Consider the following 26,474-nt stretch of genomic DNA (forward strand, 5'->3'; position numbering starts at 1 on the left):
GCAACCCACTCCAATATTCTTACCTGGAAAATCCCATGGACAGAGGAGCCTGGCAGGCTACAGTTCTTAGGGTCACAAAGAGTCAGACAGGACTGAGCAACTGAGCATATAATGTTTGTAGCCTTTGGAGGATTCCAATCTAATAAATCCCACAGACCTTGAAATCAAATTCTAGCTTTTTCTGCCACTCATTAGCCGTGGAACATCGAGCAGGTAACTAAAGTACATCTGGACCTCATTTTTGTCATCTGTAACATGGAGATGACGCTAGTTTCCACTCAGAGTGGGGAGTTTGTGAGAATTTTATAAGGCATGGAAAGCACTGGGTTCAATGTCTGATACATGCTAAGTGACCTATGAATGTTAGTCCTTGTACAATAATATAATGCTCAGAATGACCAAGAAAACAGTGTAACAAAAATGCCACCTAGATGGCAGGATTGCTCTGCATATATTAATTAATTGAGTTTCATTATTCTAACTCCCTGGGGCTTTTGAAAGAAAAATAGACTTTTAAAAATTTAGAAAGGCATTCTCATTAACTAAGAGAGTGGGGAGGAGCAGTCCATAGGGAGTAAATGAGAAGGAGGAAGTGGTGAAATTGTGGAGTAGAATACATTAGTATTTATGCCAACTTGCTCCTAAACAGTAAATAGACAAAGAGAGCCACATAACCATGTTTTTTTCCAGTGGAATTTTTTTTAGTGTTCTTACATTAAATGTAGAGCTTGAGTTCTACATAAGAATGAAATGTCACCATTTTTTTACATAATCTAAGACTCCAACAATTGTAAAAATAATCTTTATTTCAAAAACAATAAAATACACAAGTTGGGCATCTGAGAATTGATGCAGAAGAGTAACAGTGCCTTCCACGCCCAGTGCTCTAAGTACTTAAAAGGTAATCAATATCTTCATTTTATATATGAGAAAATTGAGATTCAGGAAATTTAAGCAACCTTTTCAGAGTCATATCATTAATGGCCAAGAGTCACCATTGCATTTGTTCATTCACTGGAAGAGTTTATCTAGGGTTCAGTGTCAGGCCCTGCACGGGATACACCAGTAAATACAAGAGTATGCCCAGTCTTCATGAGGTTGCAGTCTACTAGGGAGTGCAGACAACAATGAGAAGGGAGTCAAATAAAGAAAATCATTGCACTTCACTGTGGCTGCTGAGAAGGAGAGACAGGAGGCACTGAGATGGAGAACATCAAGGTTGGGAGCTGCACTTCTCTATACAGGGTGCAGAGAGAATGCCCCTTCGTGGAGGATGAAGGTCTAGATGTGCGAAGAACCAGGGGAAGCCATGCCAGGCAAAGGGAACAGAGCTTGCAAAGTCCTGGAGGTGGGAAAGACTTTGGTGTTTATATGGAAATGAGAAAACAGATGTTATCCTGGTGGGCCGCAGTTTCAGGTCTTTCCGACCACTAGGTCACACCCTTTTGAAGAAAGAGCCCATCGTTGAGTGTTCAAAGGGTGAGAAAGGCCATGGAACAGTGGCTGTCCAAGGCCTCATGTCGGTGACTTAATCCTCCAGAAGAGAAGTCCTCTGGGACATCATCTAACCAACCCTGTCCTCGTCCTGTTAAAGCTGGAGGAGATATTTGAAGAGCTTCCATATGAGGCACGTGGGGGAGTGACGACTGCCTACGTGAGATTGCAGAAGGGAGGCTGATGGGACAAGAGCTGGGGGTGGACTGTGCTTGTTGACCTGAGCCATCCCCTGGTCAGAGCTGGCTCCCCCTGGAGCACGAGGCGTCTGTTAATCCCACACAGCTGAAGGCACGTGGCCGTGGCTCTCATCCTGCCAACGCCCCAGCTGTTCAAGTTGTGCCTCTTTGTCCTGAATGGCTTCACCTTTGAACCTTCTTTTCGACCAGGAGGTGTTGAAAATAAGGAAGAATGAGAAGACCTCAGTTCACAAACGCCTGCCAAGTCAAGGTGTTGGAGAAGCTCCCACTCTCAACCTCTTGGCCTGCATGAGAAGCCAGATGACACTTTGATGTAACATACTCTTGGACTTCCCTGGTGGCTTAGATGGTGAAAATCCACCTGCAATGCAGGAGAATCCGATTAGATTCCTGGGTCGGGAAGATCCGCTGGAGAAGGGGTAGGCTGCCCACTCCAGTACTCTTTGACTTCCCTGGTGGCTCAGCGGTGAAGAATCCACCTGCCATGCAGGAGACCCAGGTTCCATCCCTGGGTCAGGAAGATTCCCCTGGAGACGGGAATGGCAACCCACTCCAGTATTCTTGCCTGGAGAAATCCGTGGACAGAGAAGCCTGGCGGGCTACAGTTCATGGGGTTGCAAAGAGGGGTCGCAAAGGCACAACTGGGGGGCTAACACCTTCACTTTCACCTTCACCCTTTGACTTTTCCCAGGGACTTGCCATGAAGCTTGGGCTCTGTGGGAGGCTCTATGGGTAACAGGACCATCATTCTGTTTGGTTCCCCTTGAACACAACCACAGAATGGATAGTTATTATTGATACAATAGTATTGTATAGAGCTTTTTGGATTCAAATACAGAATGACCTTGAATCCTCATAACGATCCTGAGTCATGTGAGATTATTCTCCTTTAAGAGATAAAGATAATAATGTTCATAGAGGTGATGTGATATAATCAAATCACACAAAGATATCAACTCAACGCTTAGGCCTCCAGACCCAGAAGATAAAGGTTGCTGAGGATTGGGAGACAGGATATTCTTTTGTGTCTCACAACAATCTCAGGGAAGAAGTGAAGATGTTGATTAATAACTAGTTCGACAAACATAAGCATCCATCATGTGCCTGGAGCATCCCTGGCACACTGTGCTCGGTTATTTCTATTTATCAATCAATTGAACCCTCACGACAACTCCATGAAGTAGGCTCTACTGTTGTCTCCATTTAGCAGATGAGGAAGTTGAGGCTCAAAGAGGTGAAGTAACCACTTGCCCCAGTTTACCTAACCAGCAAGTTTCACAGAGAAAGAGTTCACAAACCCTAACAGTTTGACTCCAATCCAGTGTTTGTCATCCCCACTTAACTTCCATTGTGTAGGAGTCACACTAGTTCACTGCATTGAGCACACTTCTATTTGTAACTCTCCTCTCTTACTCTTGGTTTAAAAAAAAAAGAAATTAGGAATTTTAGGAACAGGATGCCATTATATTCTTACCACATAGGCAAAGGGAAGCAAATAATTGGGGCACTTGCCTTGATAATAAATAATCAGACTGCAGAGCTGCCGTCCTAGTAGAAACATGTGTTTGTGTGTATTTCCTACTTTATCAGAATGTTTGGATGGTTGCCTTGGTCCATGCCATTCTTCCTAAGACAGGGGTTTGCTGTTATTAGGGGCAGTAGACTCGATTCCAGCTTCCCAATTTTGATGTGTTCCTTTACCGGTCAATTTCTATTTTCCTGACTTGTGCTTTGCTGTCAGCTTCAGCTTCTTCCACTGGCCTTATTAAGAATTTTGCATAGTCAATAGGATGCAAATAAATGGAAACATATGCACCTCCCTGCATGTGGGAAGCGTCACTGTTGGCCGTCCTGCCACTTAGCTGCCTTTGCTGTGCGATGCTCTAGCTTCCGATTGAGGCTTCGCATCTTTGGGGGCTGATCTGACTGCTACTGACAGATCCAGGTGATGGAGCTAATCCGACATTGGTGGCAAGTTCAGTTCACTGACTCCTCCCTCAGTCTGGGTCTGAAAGCCCCTTCTGGGTTCCTTTGTACATCTTCAGTGAACCTAACTTCTGTGCCACTGCCAATCGTATGCACTGGAGCTGGTTCCTGAACTTGGACGTGGGGAGAATGTTCCACTGTGCTTTACCATGGTGGGAACTGGGGCAGCCCATGCTGTTCAGAAGCCAGATCTGATATCCAAGGCAGGTGCAGACCTGTCAGCCACACAGCTGGTTGAGTTAGCTCTAGCAGACAGAGTTGGACATCCCTGTTGTCTGAAATAGAAACGAGTATGGTGGCAGGCTGTCCATTTGCCAAATGGTACCCCTGCTGGGCTGGCTTAGGTCTACCTCTCTTGTTGGTGCATCTGCTGGGTTTGGCTGCCAACATATTGGAAACTGGCAGTTCTCTAAAGTTTTCCTGTCTTTCTAGGTGTTTCTGTCAAGGAGAGAAATACTAAGATTTGCCATTTTTTAAAATTAATTTATTTTTTATTGAAGGATAATTGCTTTACAGAATTTTGCTGTTTTCTGTCAAACCGCAACATGAATCAGTCATAGGTGTACATATATCCCCTCCATTTTGAAACTCCCTCCCATCTCCCTCCCCATCCCACCCCCAAATTTGCCATTTTTTAATGATGTCTTGACATTTTTGATTCCTGGCTCTACTTCCACTGGAAGAAATTAGCCTCTGATTTTATGTTAATGTCAGAAGTGCGTTATCTTTTGGACTAAGAATGGCTTTCTACTTTTCTTATAAATCATATGTTCTCAGGAGCCTCTGTTCTAAATTCTTTCCAAACACTTGGTTCCAATGCCCCTCACAGAATGGATTTTTGCAATTTTTTTTCCTTTCTCTTTTTCTTTGGAAAATCAGCTGCAAGTAGAAAGAACCCCAGTGGATGAAATGCAATAGCCCTCCCAGAGGAGAAATGGAGACGATGTTTTCTCAGACTTCAAGCCTGCACCGATGTGATCTGCCTTCCACATGCTCGGCAGGCTTTGAGGACTGAGATGGGAAATGCAAACATAACCTCTTAGTTAAAGGCAAAGCTAAAAAAAGGGGAGGGGGACCTTGTACATCAAATAGCTCTTACCAAAGGGCTTTTTTTTATGAGTGAAGTGCAGGTGAAGCGTAGAATAGAGCTCCTTTCTGGGATATGAGACCCAATTTCTGAAACATGTGAACACTCTCTCAGTTGATTGTATTAGCTGCTTTGTTGCAAAGCGGCTGGGGTGTGAAATACAGTGACCTACGTTCAGCACCCAGCATTGTGCCTGGCACGTGTCGAACTCCCAGTTGAATATCATCATTAAGGATTCCTATGTAAAGGGGAAACATAAAGACACTGGTTTTGATTACTACTTTGACATGAAATACAGGATTGCCTACCTTGTTGTAGTTGAATGCCTGTCAATCTTTACATAAATGTTCCTGGGATAAGATTTCATTCTGATCATATCCTCAAAATCCCACATTCTGGCTGGAGAAAAGACAGAAGAATCTACAGGTGTGCTTTGGAATGGAAAGAAGTCTTCATATCTAATATACATGAGCAATGGCTGGAGAATCCCACAGAAGGGACTTCCAAGGGAGATACAGTACTTGTCTTCAGAGTTTTAAAGTTTTTTAGTCTCCTTTGCTTACAGTGGGAAAGTAGAGCCAGCAGGTTGAAGTTTCAAGGAAATAATTCTGGCTCTGTGGAAGGAAGTCTTTGCTAAACTCTTAGAGCTGTCAGTGAAAGGGACCCTCCTAGAAAGTGGGGAGATGTCACTCAGACACTGACTGGCACCTCCCAATAGATGGGCAGCTGTCTGTCAGGAAGGGGTTCTGCGGTGTGTGCCGGGGTCAAGTGTGGAGGGAGGCAGTTCTATCAGTTTAGATAAATAACCTTAAAACCCTTCTATGTGGAGACTGTTTGGGTCCATTGATTTCTTTGGCTTAGAATCTTCCATCCACTTGTGCTGAAGAGCACAGCCACTGCTGCCCTCTAGATGTGGAATTCAGTAGCCTTGGTCTTTGGCTCAGATCCTGCCCTTAACTGTGCCCCTTAAAACCTAGACAGCATATTAAAAAGCAGAGACATAACTTTACCAACAAAGATCCATCTAGTCAAAGCTATGGTTTTTCCAGTAGTCATGTATGGATGTGAGAGTTGGACCATAAAGAAAACTGAGCACTGAAGAATTGATGCTTTTGAACTGTGGTGTTGGAGAAGACTCTTGAGAGTCCCTTGGACTGCAAGGAGATCAGTCAATCCTAAAGGAAATCAGTTCTGAATATTCATTGGAAGGACTGATGCTGAAGCTGAAGCTCCAATACTTTGGCCACCTGATGCTAAGAACCGACTCACTGGAAAAGACCCTGATGCCAGGAAAGATTGAAGGCAGGGGGAGAAGGGGATGACAGAGGATGAAATGGTTGGATGGCATCACCAACTCAATGGACATGAGTTTGAGTAAACTCCGGAATTTGGTGATGGAGAAGGAAGCCTGGCATGCTGCAGTCTATGGGGCCACAGAGTTGGACATGGCTGAGCAACTGAACTGAACTGAACTGAATGGCTCCGATAGTAAAGAATCTGCTTGCAATGCAGGAGACCAGGGTTTGATCCCTGGATCAGGAAGATTCCCTGGAGAAAGGAATGGCTACCCACTGTTTCTTATGAATGTATTCTTATCTGGAGAATTCCATGGACAGAGGAGCCTGGCGAGCTGCAGTCCATGGAGTCACAGTGAGTCAGACACAACTGAGCAACTCACAATTTCACTTTTCGCATACCAGTGATAACTAATGTTTATTCTTCAGTTATTATGTTCCAGGATCTGCATAAAGTGATTTCTGTGTATTGTTCTTTTAATACAGCAGCCGTATGAGATGAGTATTTTCTTAATTGAGATGTAATTGATATATATTATATTAGCTTCAGGTGTACAACGAAATGATCTGACATTTGTATATATTGCAAAATGATCATCATAATAAGTCTAGTTAAGATCCATCACCGTACATAGTGATGAGAATGTTTAGGATTTATGTCTTAGCAACTTTCAGATTATTAACTAAATCACCATGCTATACATTACATTTGCCTGACTTATTTGTTTTATAATTGGAAATCTATAATTTTGACTCCCTTTCACCCATTTTGCCCCACTCCCCACCCCCTGCCTTTACAATGACCAATCTGTTCTCTGTAATCTATGGGCTTGGTTTTCATTTTTTTAGATTCCATGTGTAAAGTGAGGTGGTATGATATTTGTCTTTGTCTGTCTGACTTAATTAGCTTAGCACAAGGTCCATTCACTTACCCTCAAGGTCCATCCATTTTCTTCACCAGTGGAAGAGTTTTCTTTTTGATGAGTGATTAATACTCCATTGTGTGTGTGTATCACATTTTTTAATCCACACATCTGTAGATGAATTGTTCAGTCGCTAAGTCATGTCTGACTCTTTGTGACCCCATCAACTGCAGCATGCCAGGCTTCCCTGTCCTTCACTATCTCCTGGAGTTTGCTCAAACTCATGTGCATTGAGTCGGTGATGCCATCCAGCCATCTCACTTTCTGTCATCCCCTTCTCCTCTTGCCCTCAATCTTTCCCAGCCTCCGATGGGTACTGAGGTTGTTTCCATGTCTTGGCTGTTGTGAATGATGCTGCAGTGAACACGGGAGTGCAGATACCCCTTCCAGATCCTCTTTCCTTAGAATTTAACCTGGAAGTGGGATTGTTGTTGAACCAGTTCACGTTCCCACAAGGAATGTGAATTCCCAAGGTTCCCCTTTCTCCACGTTCTCGCCAACAGTTGTTATTGCTTGGCTTTTTATCTTTTTGATAAGAACCATTCTAAAAGGTATGAGGAGATGTCTCACTGTGGTTTTGATTTACATTTCCCTGATGATTAGAGGTGTTGAGCATCTTTGCATGTACCTGTTGACTATCTTCTTTGGAAAAATATCGATTCAAGTCCTTTGCTCATTTAAAAACCAGATTATTAGTCTTTTTCCTGTTGAGCCGTGTGAATTTCTTGTATTTTTTCTATACTAACCCCTTATATGGTATATAGTTTTCAAAGATTTTTCTCCCTTTCCTTAGATTATCTCTTCTTTTTTAAATTTTTTTGCTGTGAAGAAGCTTTTTGTTTGATGTAGTCCCACTTGTTTATTTGGAGAAGGCAATGGCACCCCACTCCAGTACTCTTGCCTGGAAAATCCCATGGACGGAGGAGCCTTGTAGGCTGCAGTCCAAGGGGTCGCGAAGAGTCGGACACGACTGAGTGACTTCACTTTCACTTTTCACTTTCATGCATTGGAGAAGGAAACGGCACCCACTCCCGTGTTCTTGCCTGGAGAATCTCACGGATGGTGGAGCCTGGTGGGCTGCCATCTATGGGGTTGCACAGAGTCGGACACGACTGAAGTGACTTAGCAGCAGCAGTAGCAGCACTTGTTTATTTGGGCTTCCCTGGTAGCTCAGTTGGTAAGGAATCCACCTGCAATGTGGGAGACCCCGTTCTGATTCCTAGATCGGGAAGATCCCCTGGAGAAGGGATAGCCTACCCACTCCAGTATTCTTGCCTGGAGAATCCCCATGAACACAGGAGCCTGGCGGGCTGCAGTCCATGAGGTTGTACAGAGTTGGACACGACTGAGCGAGTAAGCACAGCACTTGTTTATTCTTGTGCCGTTTGTGTCTAGGCTGACCTTTCTATCAGAGAGGTCATAGAAATGATTCTTGGATAGAAGTTTAGATCAAAAAAACTCTGGGATCCCTGATAAACCTCATATCCCAATTCAGACTACTTCTTGTATATTTTTTTAAAACATGGTGTTTTAAGTCTTTATTGAATTCATTACCGTATTTGTTTCTGTTCTGTTTTGGCCCCTTGACCACAAGGCATGTGGTATCTTAGGTCCCTGACCAGGGACATTACCCACACCCCCTGCATTGGAAGGCAAAATGTTAACCACTGGACCACCAGGGTAGTCCCTCTTTGTTATTTTTTAAAAACAGTTTTTTTTATCATATTAAAATACATATAACATAAAATGTATATAATGTAGCATACAATTTATAAAATTTATATAACATATAACGTAAAATTTATCATCTTAACCATTTTAAACTATACAATTCAGCAGTGGTAAGTACATTCAAAGTGTTTTTCAGACATCATGACTCTCTAGTGCCAGATAGTGATTCCACAGATCAGTAGTTCCTCTGTCTTTTGCATTACCCCAGACAATTCCTCTCCTAGTTATATACCCCTAAAGAATTTAAAACAATATTCAAAAAAAAACTTGTACCTGAACGTTCATGGCATCACTACTCACAGTAACCAAAAGGTGTGAACAAATGTCCATCAACAAAAGGATGGATAAGCTTAATATTATGTCCATACAGTGGAATATTATTCAGCCATAAAGGAATGAATACTGATTAAAGCTACATCAAGGATGAACCTTAAAGACAGGATGCTAAGCGAAAGAAGCCAGACATGGAAAGGTCACACACTGTATGATTCCATTTATATGAATATGTTTATTACCTTTTTCATATCTCTAAGCCCTCTGTGATATTTTTCACATAGTACTTTTTATTCACATTGATTTACTTTTTTAGAGATAAAATGTCACAGCAGTTTCTTCCTAAGCAATGATATCTATGAAATAAGGGGTCTGAGGTGCTAGTTCCACTTTCAAATATATATTAAAATAAACAAATTTGATTCTACAAATAAAGTTATCCTATGCACTTATCGAAATGCATCTGTGTGCCGCCTGAAGTGTACACTTACGACATTTGGGAAAACAGCCTCCTGGTTCCTCTTGGCGATCAATTCCTTCCTCACTGTGATTCACCCGGCTTCCAGACTCGAGCTGTCCAACACTGGCAGATGCAGGCCACATGTGGCTATTTAAATTCAAGCTAATTAAAATAAAATAAAACGGAAAATTCAGTTCCCCAGTCACACTCTCCACATTTCAAGCGCTCAGTAGTGCCAGGACGAGCAGCTGCCGCCATGCATGTCACAGATGTATGAATTTCCATCCTGGGGGGAAAGTCTATTGGACATGGCAGGTCCAGAACTGACTTTCAATCTTCCTGTTATCCCAGGGATGCGCCCCATCTCCCGGGTCCCGCGGGTAGGTCAGCGTCTCACTCAGCACCCGCGCTTCCCACCGCTTGTTCCTGGCTGACCATTCATCCCCCAGCCAGGTCTGAAATTGACCTACTTTTCCAATGTCACCAGGGAGAGCATGGTGCCAAGGCACAGCATGGGGCCCCTTCCTGCTTCCTGTGCACCAGCCCTGGACTCCCTCTATCTTCTCTTTTTTCTTGTTTTTTTACTTGGAGTATAGTTGCTTTACAACGTTGTGTTAGTTTCTGCTGTACGACAAAGTGAATCAGCTATATGTATGCATATATCCCCCTTTTTTAAAAATTTCCTTCCCATTGAGGTCATCACGGAGCATTGAGTAGAGTTCCCTGTGCGACTGTAGGTTCTCTTTTTTTCTCTCTCTCTTCCTCCCACACCGCCCTTTCCCGCTTTCCTGAAGAGCCCTGCTCTGCTTCAAATTCCGTTTCATTTTATTATTCAAGTGGGAGAGAACACCCCCTTCCTTTTCCCAGGCTTCTCTGCCCACTCTCATATTTGTCTGCCTTTCTCTCCGTCCCCATGCCTTTCCTTCTCTCTAACTTTTCTTCCTTCTTTTTCCTCTTCCTACTCTTATGTTTCCTCTTCTTCTTCTTTCTACTCTCCCCACAATTATCTCCCTGGAGTTGTAAAATGAATCCTTTAAAGCGATATGCAAGACGAATAGGAAGAGGAGCTATAGAAAGAAAGAGCTGTATTTTTTTCTATTATTTATAGAAAAAAAAAAACCCAACCATCGTTGAAACAGCAGTTCTTCTTTGCTCTTTAGGAGGTAAATACATGATTTTCTTCCCCACCAAGAAAGTGATCTAGCAGTTACGAACGAAAATATGACTATCGGGGCAGGACAGGATTGTGGGACTGAGTTTACCAGGGGGCACATTTCCACACCAGAAATCCATGGCAGGATGTGAAACATTATTACTGCTGGATTTACACAGGGCTGTCAAGTTTCATTATGAGATGAGGCAGCATTTACACTGCTATTTAGGCCAGGACGTATTTAACTCTGTCCTGTGAGGTGTCACCCAGCACACCGGGACATTCTCTGTGCTACTGAGGGCTCCAGCTCTGGCCAGATGAAAACCTGGTCCTGTTCATTCAGCAAATGGTCACTGATCACCTGCCATATGCTGCACGATGTGATCAGGGTGCAAGGCGTGTAGCAACAACTCAGCCATGGCCTCTGGTCGCTAGGAATTTACCCTCCAGCCAAGGATGGATGGATGGATGTGGAATGTACACAGCAGGATGATGCATATGTATGTGGAAAGCTCTGCAAACACCAAGGTGGGGAAGGGAGCTGCAGAGGAAGTGATGGGAGTTCTGAGGAGGGTGTAGGGGACCCTCCTACAGAATCAGTGAACATTTTGAGAAGAGGTGAACTCTGTGCTGCTTTCTTGGAGGGGTCTGAATATATGAATATTCAGGGGAGAAAAATCTTTGTACTTGTTGAGACTTTTATGACTTTAAATGATAGAAAACTGATTCTCATTAAGTTCAGAAAAAATAGAATAGGAACTTCTCTCCTGTTCCAGTGATTAAGATGCTATGCTTCCAATGCAGAGGGCACGGGTTCAATCCTGGTCAGGGAACTGGATCCTGCATGCAGTGCAGAATGACCAAAAAATTTAAAAAATAAATGCATTTACTTATTAATTTTATTCATAAATAAATGTATTGATTAATTTTATTCCTAAATAATTGGTTTAAAATAAATTTAATGAATAATATTAATTAATAAAATAAATATAATTGATGAAAAATTTAAGTCAAATTAATTTTTTTATAAAATAAAATAAATTTAATTAAACAAGATGAATTGGTCTTTTCAACTGGAAAGAATATGAGGTGTATGTCTTACCTACAAAATCTTGATCTAGACTCAAATGATGTCTTCAAATCTGTCTGTCTGTCTCTCTCTCATTCTTTTCCTCTTTCTCTCTCCTTTTTTTCTCTGTTATGGCTCATTGTTTCATCCCAATGAGATGGGGAAGAGCATCATTTAAATAGACACGGGTTCACATACTTTTGTCACTGTATCTCCTTAAGTCAAAAGAGTGGGTATTTTCTCTAGTTTCAACAGAAAATTCCCAGAGAAGGATTCTGATTGGATGAGCTTGAGTCACGTGCCAATCCCTGAACCAATCACTGTGGCCAGAGATACTCTTGTTGGTCAGGTGGAGAAAGACATATTATCAAGAAACAGCCATAGGAAGAAACAATAGCTTTTATTCTTTTCTCAGTAGAAGAAAATGGAGGAACAATAACCAAGGAGTGGAAATTCACAAGGACACCACGAGTCATTTGAGTCTGCTCCAAAGCAGGGTCGGTAAAGAACAGCTTTTAGGAAGGAAGATTGAAAGCTAAAGTTGACTAAGGGGCGTGCATTTTAGTTTTGGACATTAGGGAGCCATTTCAAGCTTTTGTGCAGAGGTACATATAACAGAAACTGAAGTTTAGGAACATTTATCTGGCAGGTAGGCTTACTATGAGTGTAAGGGATGATATACAGGGAGTCAAGATACCAGGTAAGATCTTTCAATAGCCCAGGTAGGAGCAGAATATTTATTTAAAGTGTTTAAGTAATAAATAACAGAAATTAATTCTGACTAGCTTAATTTACAGAGAAGGCAATGGCAACCCACTCCAGTACTCTTGCCTGGAAAATCCCATGGACGGAGGAGCCTGGTAGGCTACAGTCCATGGGGTCGCTAAGAGTTGGACTCGACTGAGCGACTTCACTTTCACTTTTCACTTTAATGCCCTTGAGGAGGAAATGGCAGCCCACTCCAGTGTTCTTGCCTGGAGAATCCCAGGGATGGGGGAGCCTGGTGGGCTACTGTCTATGATGTCGCACAGAGTCGCACGACTGAAGCGACTTAGCAGCAGCAGCAGCAGCAGCTTGATTTAAACAAAATGAGATAATGAATGATCGAAAATCTATTGGGGATCTATTGGGACTTTACTAGAGTATCTTGAAAAATCAAGGTAAATGTTGAGAAGCCAAGGTTTGGAAAGGTCAGGAGGTGAGCCAACATTCACTGATGAAACAAAGTTACTATCACCTTGGACCAGATTGAATAATTTCTGGTCTCTGCCTCAGCTATAAATGTTCAGATTCCTAGGTGAGAGAAGCTGATGGTTCCAGCTTGGGTCAGGTGCACTTCCCTCTCCCACCAGATCTGTTTTTTTTTTGGTCAAAGGAGAGGAGAAGAATAAATGTTCTGGTGTATATAGTGGTGGTGTGGAGTTAGTGCTTTTCAAAATAAGGGGGCTCATTGTGCATCAGTAAGCCACCCTCCGAAGGATGCAATCTTGTGAGATGTACTGGCATAGAAGGAAGCAAGATTTTTGCTAGAGGAAGGAATATAAATATTCGTAAGTTTAAATTTGAACAGAGAGTTCAAATGAATGATTAGTAGATGTGCTATATTTCATTTACAGTATTATTTTTAAAATAATTTGTTGAATGCCTTTAGCTGGAATTTTCACCATTCTCAATAATCTTGCATCTAGTCCATTTTAGTCCTTGATGGTACCTGTCCAATTTTATACCTGGAAAGCATGAGTTGTTTTTTTTTTTTTCCCGGCAAATAATTGCTTTACAATGTTATGCTATTTCTGCTGTACAACAACATGAATCAGCTATGTGTATACGTATATCCCCTCTCAACTCCCCTACCCCTCTAGGTCATCACAGAGCACCAAGTCAAGCTCCCTGTGCTATACCTTATGTTCCTACTAGCTATCTATTTTATACATGGTAGTGTATATATGTTGACGGAAATCATGAGAATTTTTTAGTCTTTCAGAGAACTTAACTTGGTGTTTTCACTGAAAAGAAAAAGCAAGTAGAAATGGAATAATGGAAGAATAATCAGTATTCTGAGAGATTAGATCCCCTGTTAATGTTCCTATAGCATCAGGTACTTTAGTTGTGGATATATTACCATTTATTGGAATTATTGTATAATACCTGCTTTTTCGCTAAACTCTAAGTGACTTCATGGGAAGGACCGCATGTTTTTTACTTACCATTTTATCTCCTGCATGTTGCTGGCATATAGGGGTTACTCAATATTTGTTTAAATTGATTATGTATTTGGTAAATGAATTTGAAATCTTTCTGTAGATGTGCTTTTGAGGTGTTGCTTGCTGGACCAAACTCTTATTTTATGATCCATAACTTAAGGTCCTGGTTTTAGCACTGAATGGGCCATCCCCCAGGAAATCTCTCAGTTCTGGGAAAACTGGCACAGTTGTTCATACCGTTTATGGATGTCAATCCTACCTCTTAGCCCCACCACCATGAAACTTCTCATTAACTCTGTGTAATTGCTCTACATTGAACATTTGCATTCTCCCAGAATTCCCATGCTGAAGCTCTTACCCTCAGTGTGATATTATTTGGAGGTGGAGTCTTTGGGAAAAAATTAGGGTTAGATGAGGTAGTGAGGTGGGGCCCTCATGATGAAATTAGTGTCCTGAAAAAAGAGGAGGAGACAAAAGATCCAACTCTTTGGCCATGTGAGGACACAACAAAGTGGTGTGTAAACTGGGAAGAGGATCCTCATCAGAACACGTATCTGTCAGGGCTTGACCTTGGACTTCCAGTCTCCAGAACCATGAGAAATAAGTACCTGCTGTTTAAGCCACCCAGTGTATGGTGATTTGTTATAGCAGTGCGAGCAGACTAAGACAGTAGTGGTTTCCCCATTGACACAGGAGTGAGTTTCCCCTCACTCCTGTGAGTTAGATGATTGGCTTAAAGGTACAGTATCAATCATGGTGGATTTAAAACTCAACTCCAGCTTGCAAATTCCTAAGCTGCTCTTCCCTCTACCTGACAATGTTCCTAGAGTTCAAAGTACTGAGTTACGAACTCTTGTCCTCAAGGACTTTGTAACCCAAAGATAAAGTTGTGCAGGTGATGAGTAACACAGGGGGCCCTTTTTGCATCACATTTATCACAGATTTGTGTTTTTTTTTCACAGTTCTTCTGACAGATGGTAGTATCGGGTTGTATTAGTCAGGGTTCTCCAGAGAAAGAGAACTAGCAAGATATTTATATAGAGAAAGACAGTTACTACAAGAGATGGGCTCACAAGATTATGGAGGCTCAGAAGCCCCACAATCTGACCCCACCTTTCTCCTCTGCCTTCGTTACCTCATCGACTTTTCCTTCCCTCACTAATATGTACTGAGAAGCTTCTCCATGCCAGCCACTGCTCCAGGTTCTGGAAGGAGGGTACAGCAGAGAACAAAAGAGAAAATTCCCCTCTTCTCATGGGGCCTAGGTTCTAGGATGGGGGATACTCAGAGATTCTTGGGTAAAGTCACACTTTGAATTGATCCTTTCTGCATATTTGGGGAAGAGGAGGAGTCAATATCCATGTACATCTGCCTGTTTGAGATCCTGAATAATCTGACAGCATAGACACAGGTGATCTAGGAAGCTTGTGGAAACTGCTTGTCACGTGGCCTATTTTTGTCCAGCTCTCTTGGAATAGATGCTCATTGCAAGGAGTGGATCCACTGACCCCTGTGCCAGTCAGCTCCAAATGCTTAGATGAGGCAGAATCATGAGGGGTTCATGGTGACATATTAGGTACTATTTTTATAGTGTTGCAAAATACTATCCAGAATTTCAAGAACTTCCACATCCTCCACCAGGTTCCTAAAAGAACCACGCATATAAGGAGCAAGAGATCCTGAGAACAGCTTTGTTAATGGACCCTCAGTCTTCCAATAACTCCTGATAAAGTAGAGTTAGAGCATACATATTAGATCCTAAGTATTGGAGCTTCAGCTTCAGCACCAGTCCTTCCAATGAATATTCAGGGTTGATTTCCTTTAGGATTTACTGGTTTGATCTTCTAGCAGAAGCTCCGGTACTTTGGCCAACTGATGCGAAGAGCCAACTCTTTGGAAAAGACCCTGATGCTAGAAAAGATGGAAGGTAAAAGGAGAAGAGGGTGGCAGAGGATGAGATGGTTAGCATCACTGACTCAATGGACGTGAACTGAGCAAACTCCAGGAGACAGTGGAGGACAGAGGAGCCTGGTTGTGCTGCAGTCCATGTGGTCACAAAGAGTTAGGCACTAAATGACTGAACAATGTCAGATCCTACCCCATAGATCCTGTTCGCACTGCAAACTTTTAGCCAAATGGGTCAGGCATGTTGTCTACTGATGGGATGAATAGAATAGTCACACTTATAGAGAAAGCTTTGCCCTAACTTACTCCATGTTTTAGACTTAGAAGTTATATTCAAAAGCCAGTAGGAGGGACATGTCCTCAAAAATCGCCTTTGGCTCAGGTATGCTCACCAAGCAGAGTCAGGAAGCCCAAGAGACGTGAAGGGCAGGCTGGCATCTAGGTCAGCACCGTTGCTTCATAATCCAGTCCAGGGGTACCTGGAGCTCTGAGCAATCAGATTAGCCTGGGGTAGGGACCTGGAGGGTTCATTGCCTCCCTTCGGAAATGGGGATTAGCAGCCCAAATGATCCTCCAGCATCTAAGAGAAAGCCCTTTAATTTCAAAATTTAGAAGGAGAAAAGATAATTATGTGAAACCATGACAACTACTGCCACCCCTGCTGTCATCATTTACCAGACACCATTATGTGCCAAACACTCTGCTGGTCACATTACATACCTTCTCTCGTTAAATTTCATCTAATATAAGCCCTGTGATTACACAGAGATGTGGGCATTATAACTTCACTTTTACAGAAGAGGAAATGGATGCTCTGAGAATTAGGAGACTTACCTTGGATTGGAAGCCACAGAACTGCATTCTAACCCCGAGCTTTCTGATTCCCAAACTAAGCAGTCGTCTTGCAGAATTGCCTCTCAACAGTTGCACAGAAAATAAACATTGAATGAACAAGATCTCAGTGGCCTATGGCCGCTAATTCATTTGTTCCTTTATTCAACAAATACGTTTAAGCTCGTACTGCAAGACACTCTAAGATGTTTTAGAATCACAGTGATCAAAAGAAACATCCCTGCCTTTATGGAGCTTACCACTCCTGTTCTAATTTTTTAAAAATTAGTATTGCTTAGCCGACAGCTAACATTACTATGTTGTTTTTTTTTTTTTTTAATTTGACCACAATGGAATTGAGAAAGAGTAAATACTCACTCTCTTTTTTTAACCCAGTTTTTTATTTTATTCTTTTTTTTTTTTTTTTTTTTTTGCTTTTTCATAATGCTATAGTTTCTGAGCCCATTTTGACTGCCTTGCTGGTCTGGATTATGCAGATCTGTGTGTTGGAGTTATTATATTTCAGTCCTGACTTTTAAGTCTCAGCTCTGTGGTCATGCCTTTGGTAATCATTCAAGGGAAACCAGAAACCACCAATGAGTATATGAGACTGAGCACAGGGCAAAGAGGAAAGTACACTCATCAAGAGGCTCGCTGAAAGGAAACGGTGTGAGGATGTGTTTGGGGAAGACGTGGGACAGGAGTTGGGAATTAAAAGTGTAAAAGCTCCATGAGTTTGCTCTAAAGAGAGGATTCATGCCCATAAGGGAAGGGTTAATGGAGGTTGAGAAGGTGCTGAGAAAGGCATCCAAGTGGAAGGGATTTCAAACCACCAGGAGGAGGCTGGAAAGAGCCAAAACATTTTGTAAAAAGGAGAGTGTCTTGAGAACTGAAAAAAGGTTAAAGAAAACAGTGACTCTGTTTTCCAAAACATGTAAATTAGATGACAAATGAAAAAAATGGTGACACCCAAAGCAGTGTGAGTAGGCATTTAAGGGGTAGTGTGATTCGGGGAAAGGCCTGGAGGACAAGGGAAACAGCAAAGCGGATGGAAAATTAACTGAAAATTGAGACACACTGAATGGGTTGTGGTGGCATTTATGAAACTGTAAGGAAATTAAAGTCTGAAGGGAAATAGTGAATAATAAATATGTCTAGAGAACATTGCAAACAATCAGATTTGGGAAGATAAAGGAGAGTTATGAGGCAAAAGAGAGAAAATAGAAATCTGGAGGAAGGAGACATTTTAAGTAATAGTTAAAAGCTTATGCAACCCATATTTGGATGGCTTTTATTTTTTCTTTTCTTTCTTCTTTCTTTCTTTTTTTTTTTTAATTGGCCTTCTCAGGTGGTGCTAGTGGTAAAGAACTTGCCTGCTAATGTACGAGACTCAGGTTTGATCCCTGGGTTGGGAAGATCCCCTGAAGGAGGAAATGGCAACCCACTCCAGTATTCTTGCCTGGAAAATCCCATGGACAGAGGACCTTGGTGGGCTACAGTCCATGGAGTTTCAAAGACTTGGGCACAATGCAGACCATATATGGATGACTTTTTTTTCTTTCTTTTTTTTATTGGGGTATAATTGCTTTACAATGTTGTGTTAGTTTCTGCTGTAAAAAGATGTGAATCAGCTGTAAGTGTACCTATATCCCTCCCTTTTGGACCTCATTCCTGCCCACCCATCCCCATCTCATCCCTCTCAGTCATCATAGAACACTGAGCTGAGCTCCCTGTGCTGTACAGCAGCTTCCCACCAGCTATCCATTTCACACGTGGTAGTATATATATATGGGCTTCCCTGGTGGCTCAGACGGTAAAGTGTCTGTCTGCAATGCTGGAGACCCGGGTTCGATCCCTGGGTCAGAAAGATCCCCTGGAGAAGGAAATGGCAACCCACTCCAGTACTCTTGCCTGGAAAATCCCATGAACAGAGGAGCCTGGTAGGCTACAGTCCATGGGGTTGCAAAGAGTCGGACACGACTGAGCGACTTTACTTACTTACTTAGTGTATATATGTCAAGCCTAATCTCCCAATTCATCCCACCCTCTCCTTCCCCCAACTGGATCCACAACTCTGTTCTCTACATCTGTGTCTCTATTCCTGCTCTAGAAATATGTTCATATGTACCATTTTTCTAGATTCCACATATATGCACTAATATATGGATGGACCAAGAATCTGTCATACAGAGTGAAGTAAGTCAGAAAGAGAAAAGCAGATATCATATGGTTGGCTTTTGACAAAAAGAAAGCACTCTGGCAATTAGTGAATGGAATGGCAGCAATAAGCATGGCTTTACAGGGACTAACAACAAGGTTTCGTTTGGGGCAGTGTGTTAGGAAATATGTCAGAGTAGAAAACTATTCTTAAAAATGCATGGAAGCTTTATGTAAAGGTTTAGCGACATCTGTGTACCAGACATTGGACTGGATGTTTCTATGAACTATTGCTAATCCCACTCACAAACCTGGGAGTTAGGGATCTGTTAGGTTAAACCACACGAAGCCATTGCAGTTAGTTCATATGGTTTAACCTGATCCGTTTTTACAAAGAAGGAAAATGGAAGCTCAGAGAATTTTAAATATACAATCCTAAGAGACAAAGCTGGGGAGAAGCAGAGGCAGGGTTTGATCCCAGCAGTTGCTAGATAGCAATTCATTCTTTTATTCGTCCTGCACCTGTTTGTTTTAGCACCACCTATGCGCCAGGCACTCTGTTCAGTGCTAGAAATAAAATACGAAACAAGGCAGAAGAGGTCCCTGCCTTCATGATGGATCTACTGGTTAAGAAAACAAGACAAAACACCAAAGATGGTCCTGAATAGCTGTCCAATAGAAGTATAATGTAAGCCATTTATCATCTTAAATTATCTGGTAGCACTTTGAATAAGTAAAAAGAAGATGAAATTAATTTTAATAATTATCTTATTGCAATCAGCGTGTCTAAAGTATTGCAACATGAAATCAATATAAAATTATTCATGAGATTTTACACTTTTTTTTCATACAAAGTCTTCCAAATCCAGTTGTGTCATGCCCTTATGGCACATTTCAATTCACACTAACCACGTTTCAAATGCTCCATAGCCACCTGTAGTTGGTGACTACTGTATTAAAGCAGATCTAGAAAGAACTTGATAACTCTGACCCAATTTTTTTTTGTGGTGATAATATAGGAAAAACAGTCCACCATGTTTTCCCATGTTATTTCTGACCCACATACACCAACCATTCATACGGCACAAAATACAAGTGACAGAGAAATGTTTCTTTCACCTGGGACTTCAGCTTCATACACCTGAGGCTGTACGTACCAAAGGAAACTTGTATGTATGTGAATCACGCAGTTTACATATTTTCTGTTATATGTGTCACTGATTAAAAACAGCTTGGCACTTTACAATCAATGGACAATAATAATACAAAAATGCATTCTCTGCAAACCATCAGAGCCTTCCCCACATCCACGTTTTGCCAGCATGTCCTCGTGTGTTTATTGCTCCTGACGGAAATATCGAAGATGTAATTCGAAGCTTAGCAGCAGCCAGAATTTCTGATACTTTATCTGGTCACTAAAAGTTTGTAATCAATTTTTGAGAGATAAAACAATGATAAGATTTTACTGTTTAATACAAGTGCCCAACAGGCGTTAATGGGGACCAAGCAGTGGGGTGTAGAATGGTTTTTCCCTGGGTAAAGCATTTTTCTCTAGAGTAAGTTTAAGTGGGAAGAAAGCCTGCGGAAATATGGATTGTCCTTCCTAGAAATTGGATGGTGGAATTGAAGGTAATAGGTACTTGTTCCCTGCCATCTTCATAATGAAATTACTGTTGAGCAAAAGAAATTCTGTTAGAGGGCTTTTTCCCCTCCCTAGGGACAGAAGACTCTTAATAGGAAGAAAGTTAGAAAGAAAGAAAGGAAGGAAGGAAGGTAGATAATATAAACACTGAGTATATGGACTCATTGGCCCAGAATATTGAATCTTAAAGGAACACAGAACAATTGTAGTGTCAGAATTTCCATACAGTTGTTTCCATATAATCTGAAGAAGAGAAACTGCATCTAAATAATGTCCCTGCTAATTCCATCTGATTTCACTACAAAATGGGAGGCAAGGGAATGAGTGGGGGGAACAGAAGTGGGGAATGAAAGAAGAGAGAGATTTAAGTAGATTCAACTGGCAAAGCAGAAGAAGAGCAGGTGCTCAACAGGGCATGCCAGCTCCTAGATTAAAGCGGTGACAGAGACATCCCTTCACACAACATAACCCTGTGAATGGCTCTCCTCCGGGCCAGGTGTCCAAGTCAAACCCAAATGATTCGTCCCTTGGTCCACCTTTTCCAAACACATAGTGAGCTGGCTATTTCCAAACCTCTTGTTAATGGACCAAATTTCTCAGTTTCACCTACATTTGGGGCATTAGGTAGACTGAACCTGAGCTCTAGTTACCTCGAGTTATTGTATAATCAAAACTTGGCTTGAGAGCTTATTGGATTACATTTAAAACAAACAAAACCCCTCGGTGAATCAGCTGGCCCAACCGCGAGTTTTAGACTGCAGATACAGAGTGACTTGGTGATGGAGTTTTTTTGGCCAGCCCAGGTAAAGTCCACTGGTGGGCTTTGTCTGTAGTTTTTATGCTGAAACTCCATGGGCAGTGTTCCATCGTGATGTTTCATGGGTCTACACTCTTGGCTTTGCAATTTCCTATGTGCAGAGACTCACTCCTCTACTCAAAACTTTCCATGATCCTCACGGCCTTCTGAACAAACTCCAGACACTTAAGGCCCCTATGATCTGGCTTCAGAGATGCTCTGTGGACGAATCCCACTGCCTGTTGTTCTTACCAAGCTATTTCCTACGTCCCGTAGCATGTGTCACTTCCTTTGCTGACTCTTCTTTGTTGAAGATGACTCCTCTGCTCCGAATATTCTTCCCCACCTCTCGTCAACCCCTTCACTCCTGAAGATTCCCCAGGAAGCCCTCCCTACTGTCACAGAGCTTAAGTTAGGGACCCTCCCTCCACGTTCTCACGACTCCTCCTGTTTACAGAGCACCAGTACACGAGTGGCCTTCTACGTGCTAGCAACATTTACGTGTCTGTGTCACTGAATTGTGAGAATGGAAGGGGTGGGATGAATGCTGTGTTTTCTATTTCTGTATTTATAGGACTCGCCATAAGGCCTGGCACATAATAGACATCCAGCAAATAGTTGTTGAATCCATAAATTATCTTCCTAGGAAATGATCAGATGTACCAAATAGGATGGTGATTGCTCTTTGCCTTTTCCAGAATAGCAGTGTCTGATTGTTTTTTCTGTGTTTAAACAAAGAGTATCTTTGTTAAAAATAAAAAGTATTTGCAGAAAATTTCGAGAGTACAAAGATAACACAAAAGAAAATAGAAAGCACCTGGAATCTTTCTGTGCATAGACAAACCCTATTTTTATCTTCTTTTCTGCTTGTTTAACAGTAAGTAGTGAGAATTATCTTCATGCCATTAACTTTTCTTGAAAAACATGATTTTTTTAAGGACTCAAAGAGTCCATTGAATGGATACACAGAAATGTTCTTTGCCTTTCCCCTGGTTTCTTCACCTTGGAGACCTGATTCTTTCCCCAGAGGACACAGTCATGTCTTGTGCACTGTGACTACCCAGGGGCAGACATGTGGTCAATCAAGCCAGTCACTCTTTCTGGAATTTTTTTATAGTCTAGTCCTCTTCCTTAGTATTTTACTTCTTTAGCCGCTTTTGTTGTTAAGGAAATATAAAGCAAGAAAATGCCCCAGCTTTGAGATACCCTGCCTTTCTGGGGGTGTTTGATTGCTTTTAACCACCATACTGCATTTACTGACTATCTGCTAAAGTGGTACGTCTTCTGGACATCTTTAACAGCATCACATTTTTCTCAAGCTGAAAGGAAATTGAACCCCTGAGAACCTTCCCTCTCAGATCCTGATAGTGAGCTCTGTCTTGCTTCACATCAGCGCTGAGCCTGACTACAGGCAAGTGGTTTTGAGTAGGGAGGGTCGGAGATGGAGTATTGTGAGATAGACAGATGTCCCTTGTGATAACGGTAACTGATGGATGTTGTATAGGGCAGACACTGAAGACCCGTCCATGATGCTTCTCTGCTCCACCCTCACATCTGACCTGTCCCTAAATTCCTGTTAAAAACTTCTCCACTTGGTCCTGTGTGTTGCTGCTCCTGCTCTTCCTTCTCCTCCTCTTTTGGGGTCAAAGCCAACATCATCTCTAACCTGGATTAATAAGTGCACTCTGGCTGGTCCCCCATACTCACTGTGGTCCTCTGCAAACCTGTTCTCTACACAACCTTCAAGTCTGATTATATCACTGGTTAAAATCTTCAGTGTCCTTCCATTGTTTTAAAGCAAAGACAGAACTCCTTAAATGGCCTGAAAAGCTTTGCACTGTCTGCCCCATTCAGCTTCTCACCCACACCACACCCCACACTCCCTTGTCTCTTTCTGCTTTGGCCACACTGGTTTGCATCAGTCCTCAGTAAGCACTACCACAGGACCTTTGCCCATGCTGCCCCTTTTGCTTGGAGTGTGCTTATGTCTTTTCTTATATAGTTAATGCTGCCTCATCCTTCAGGTCAAGCTGCTTTTCCTTATAGAAGCCTGGTCTGACCCTCGTTTCACTTTCACGGAGCACATACACCCCCCATCCCTGCCGTCGTAACACTTGTCATCTGTTGTTTAGTAATGAAGTCATGTCTGAATCTTTGTGGCCCCATGGACTGTAGCCCAACAGGCTCTTCTGTCCATGGGATTTCCCAGGCAAGAATACTAGAGTGGATTGCCATTTCCTTCTTTGGAGTATCTTCCTGACCCAGGGATCAAACCCATGTGTCCTGCATTGCAGGCAGATTCTTTACCACTGAGCCACCTGGGAAGCCCAACGCTTGTCATATATCTGTGATTAACCAATTAATACCTGTCCTCTCTCTTAGACTATAAGCTTCTGGAGGGCAGGGATTGTATCTGTTTTCTTGTTTATCCCCAGCCAACTAGCTGATTGCTGTCATGTAGCAAGTATTTAATAAATATTAGTTGAACGAATAATGAATTAATGGGATATCGTTTCTTTGATGTTGTATACTGTGTGGCTTGTGAGCAAGCAGTTTCCTTTAGAGTAGCTTGTTAAAACATGCCTTCAGATCCTCTTGTTAGAAGATCATTGAACAAAGGTCTGTAGTCTGACAGGACAAAAATGTTCCAACTCATCTGTTAATTGCAACCAGTTATTAAAGCTTATCCAGGATTGGGGAGTCTGGGAGTGATTACAGGCTCATGGAAAAGAGTGAAAGGAGATTAGCAGAGCCTGCATGGGTACCGATGCTTCCACAGGTAGAGGCTGCTGGCAGTGAGTTTACACCTTCTCAGCGTTACATGGATGGTGGCATCTGCTCATTTGTCTGAAACCTCTTAAATTTTCCCCTAAACATTTGTCTTTCTCTCTTCCTTTCTCCAGATTTATGGTCAATGTGACGTGGGATGGCAAAGACTTGTCCTTCACTGAGGAAGGCTACCAGGTGCACCCCAGACTGGTGGTCATCGTGCTGAACAAGGACCGTGAATGGGAAAAGGTGAGCATCCTTCCATGTGCCAAATACAGGGGAGGCAGGAGAGTATGGGCAACAAACGGTATCAAACTCCTCCTTTTTCCGAAGCATTTCCCCCTGAGCGGCTCCAGATGCCATCTCAGGACCCCGCCGAGAACAAGACAGACAGATACTGTCAGGTGCGATGGAGGTGCTTTCCCTGGGTGAACTCTGGCAGTTGTGTGTTGTTCTCTGCATCGAGTTCACAAATCTGAGTAGAGAGCATCCTAGAAAGACTTAGAATAATATAAAGTCAGTGAAGTTTGGTTTGCATCATCACAGTAGCAAGTATTGACTCTATGGCAGTGATCACACCAGTTTGTCTAAGCATCATAACTTGGTACTGTAGTCACACATTTGGCTCTATGAGTGAACCCCCTATATCTTCATTTGTTTGGTCTTTTGCTTTGAGTCAAATCATTTCCAAAACTTAAACATATCCATTCTTCAAGTCATGGGTTGGAGAGGGATGTTCTGTTTCTTGTAAAGCACATTTTCCAGCGCATGTATGTTAACTGTTAAAAAATATGAAAACTCAGTGTACAGGAAAAGCTTATCTAACATACCACACAAGCTGTGTCCTGAGTCAGAGAGGGGAGACTTCACAGGGAATTTGGAGATGATCCTCTGCGTATAGTGGCAAGATCTGGCCCAGTGGCATTCCTCCTCCCCCATAACTCAACTCTCAGCTCTCAAATTAGTCATCACAATATTGCATGGAAAGCAGAGTAAAAGATAATGAAAAAGAAAAAGTACTATATTGTTATCACGTCTTTTTGGACAAACAGTGCCACGTCTCTGAACCACTTTAGCATCCCAAGATTTGTCTTCACTTGGTACATCAGACCTAGGGGTAGGACGATATGGGATATAGTGTGGAAGTCATATTATAGTTAACTAGGATCAGAAGACAACACTGTGTAAACAGAAGCATTGCCTTTGGGGTAGGGGGCCAATGACAGATTCCTGCTGGGGGACGATGAAGAGGAAGCTTCGGAGTTTGTGCTGCTACATCCAGTAGCTACAAAGTTCACATTCCTTCCAGTGCACTTGAAACAGTGACCAAAATAGACTGTATGCTGGAGCCTGAAATAAGTCTCAGTATATTTAAAAGGATTAAAATATGCCCAGTGCATTCTTTGACCATAGCAGCATTGAAATAAAAATTAATGATAAGAATATATGCAGGAGACACAGGTTCGATTCTTGGGTCGGGAAGACCACCTGCAGAAAGAAATAGCAACTCGCTCTAGTGTTCTTGCCTGGGTAATCCCATGGACAGAGGAGCCCGGTGGGCTACAGTACATGGAGTCACAAAAGAGTTGGACATGACTTAGCAACTAAACCACAACAATGAAAGCACAACATAGCAAAATTTGAAGAATAAAGTTGATGACACACTAAGTGGGAAAGCCATAGCTTTCAATGCTTATAATTATACAAAAAGGAAATTGTAAAGTCAATGATTTAAGCTTCTACATTAAGGTACTAGAAAAAAAATAGAGCAAACTAAATTCAAACGAAGTAGAAGAAGAATATAATAAGAGTAAAAATCAACAAAGTAGAACATAAAGTGTAGAGAAAATCAACAAAGCCAATAGACAATCTGAATAGTTCCTGAGAAACTTGATTCAAAACTAAAACCCTTCCCATTTCAAAAACAAAACTTCAGGCCTAAATGGCTTCACTGTAAATTCTATCAAATATTTTAAAAAGAAATAATGCAAATCTACACAGAGATTTTCAGTGTTTTAGTAATCATAATTCAGCAATATATTGGAAAAGGAAACTACATTATGGATAAGTGAGGTTTATTCTAGGAATGCAAAATTGGTTTAACATCAAAAAATAAATCAATATAATTTGCCATATTGACATAATAAGGAGAAAATTATATAATCATCTCAATAGAGGCAGACAAAACATTTGACAAAATCCAATATCCATTTTTTTTTTTTTACTGGAATATAATTGCTTTACAATGCTGTGTTGATTTCTCCTGTACAACATCATGAACCAGCCATATGTATACATGTATCCCTCCCTCATGAGCCTCCCTCCCAACCCCCTCATCCCACCCCTCTGGGTCATCAGAGGGCACCGAGCTGAGCTGCCTGTGCTGTATAGCAGCTTCCCACTAGCGATCTGTTTTACACGTGGTAGTGTATGTATCCATATCCATTCTTGATAAACAAGGGCCATTTCTCAATCTGATAAAAGCTATTTATGAAAATT

At 41.9% G+C, this 26,474-nt stretch overlaps 1 protein-coding gene across 7 annotated transcripts in view; it reads left to right on the forward strand.

The window, feature by feature from the left end:
• The window catches only part of GRIN2A (glutamate ionotropic receptor NMDA type subunit 2A), a 450,066-nt gene that overhangs the window by 286,029 nt on the left and 137,563 nt on the right, over window positions 1–26,474 (forward strand). For all 7 annotated transcript variants that reach the window (XM_081559277.1, XM_081559275.1, XM_081559280.1 and 4 more), the window contains one exon: window positions 24,110–24,224. In XM_081559277.1, coding sequence (XP_081415403.1) covers window positions 24,110–24,224 — 115 coding nt within the window. The remainder of the gene's footprint in view (window positions 1–24,109; window positions 24,225–26,474) is intronic.

Source organism: Giraffa tippelskirchi, chromosome 13, assembly GCF_054371585.1.
Source record: "Giraffa tippelskirchi isolate mGirTip1 chromosome 13, T2T-mGirTip1v1.2.pri, whole genome shotgun sequence".
NCBI lineage: Eukaryota > Metazoa > Chordata > Mammalia > Artiodactyla > Giraffidae > Giraffa > Giraffa tippelskirchi.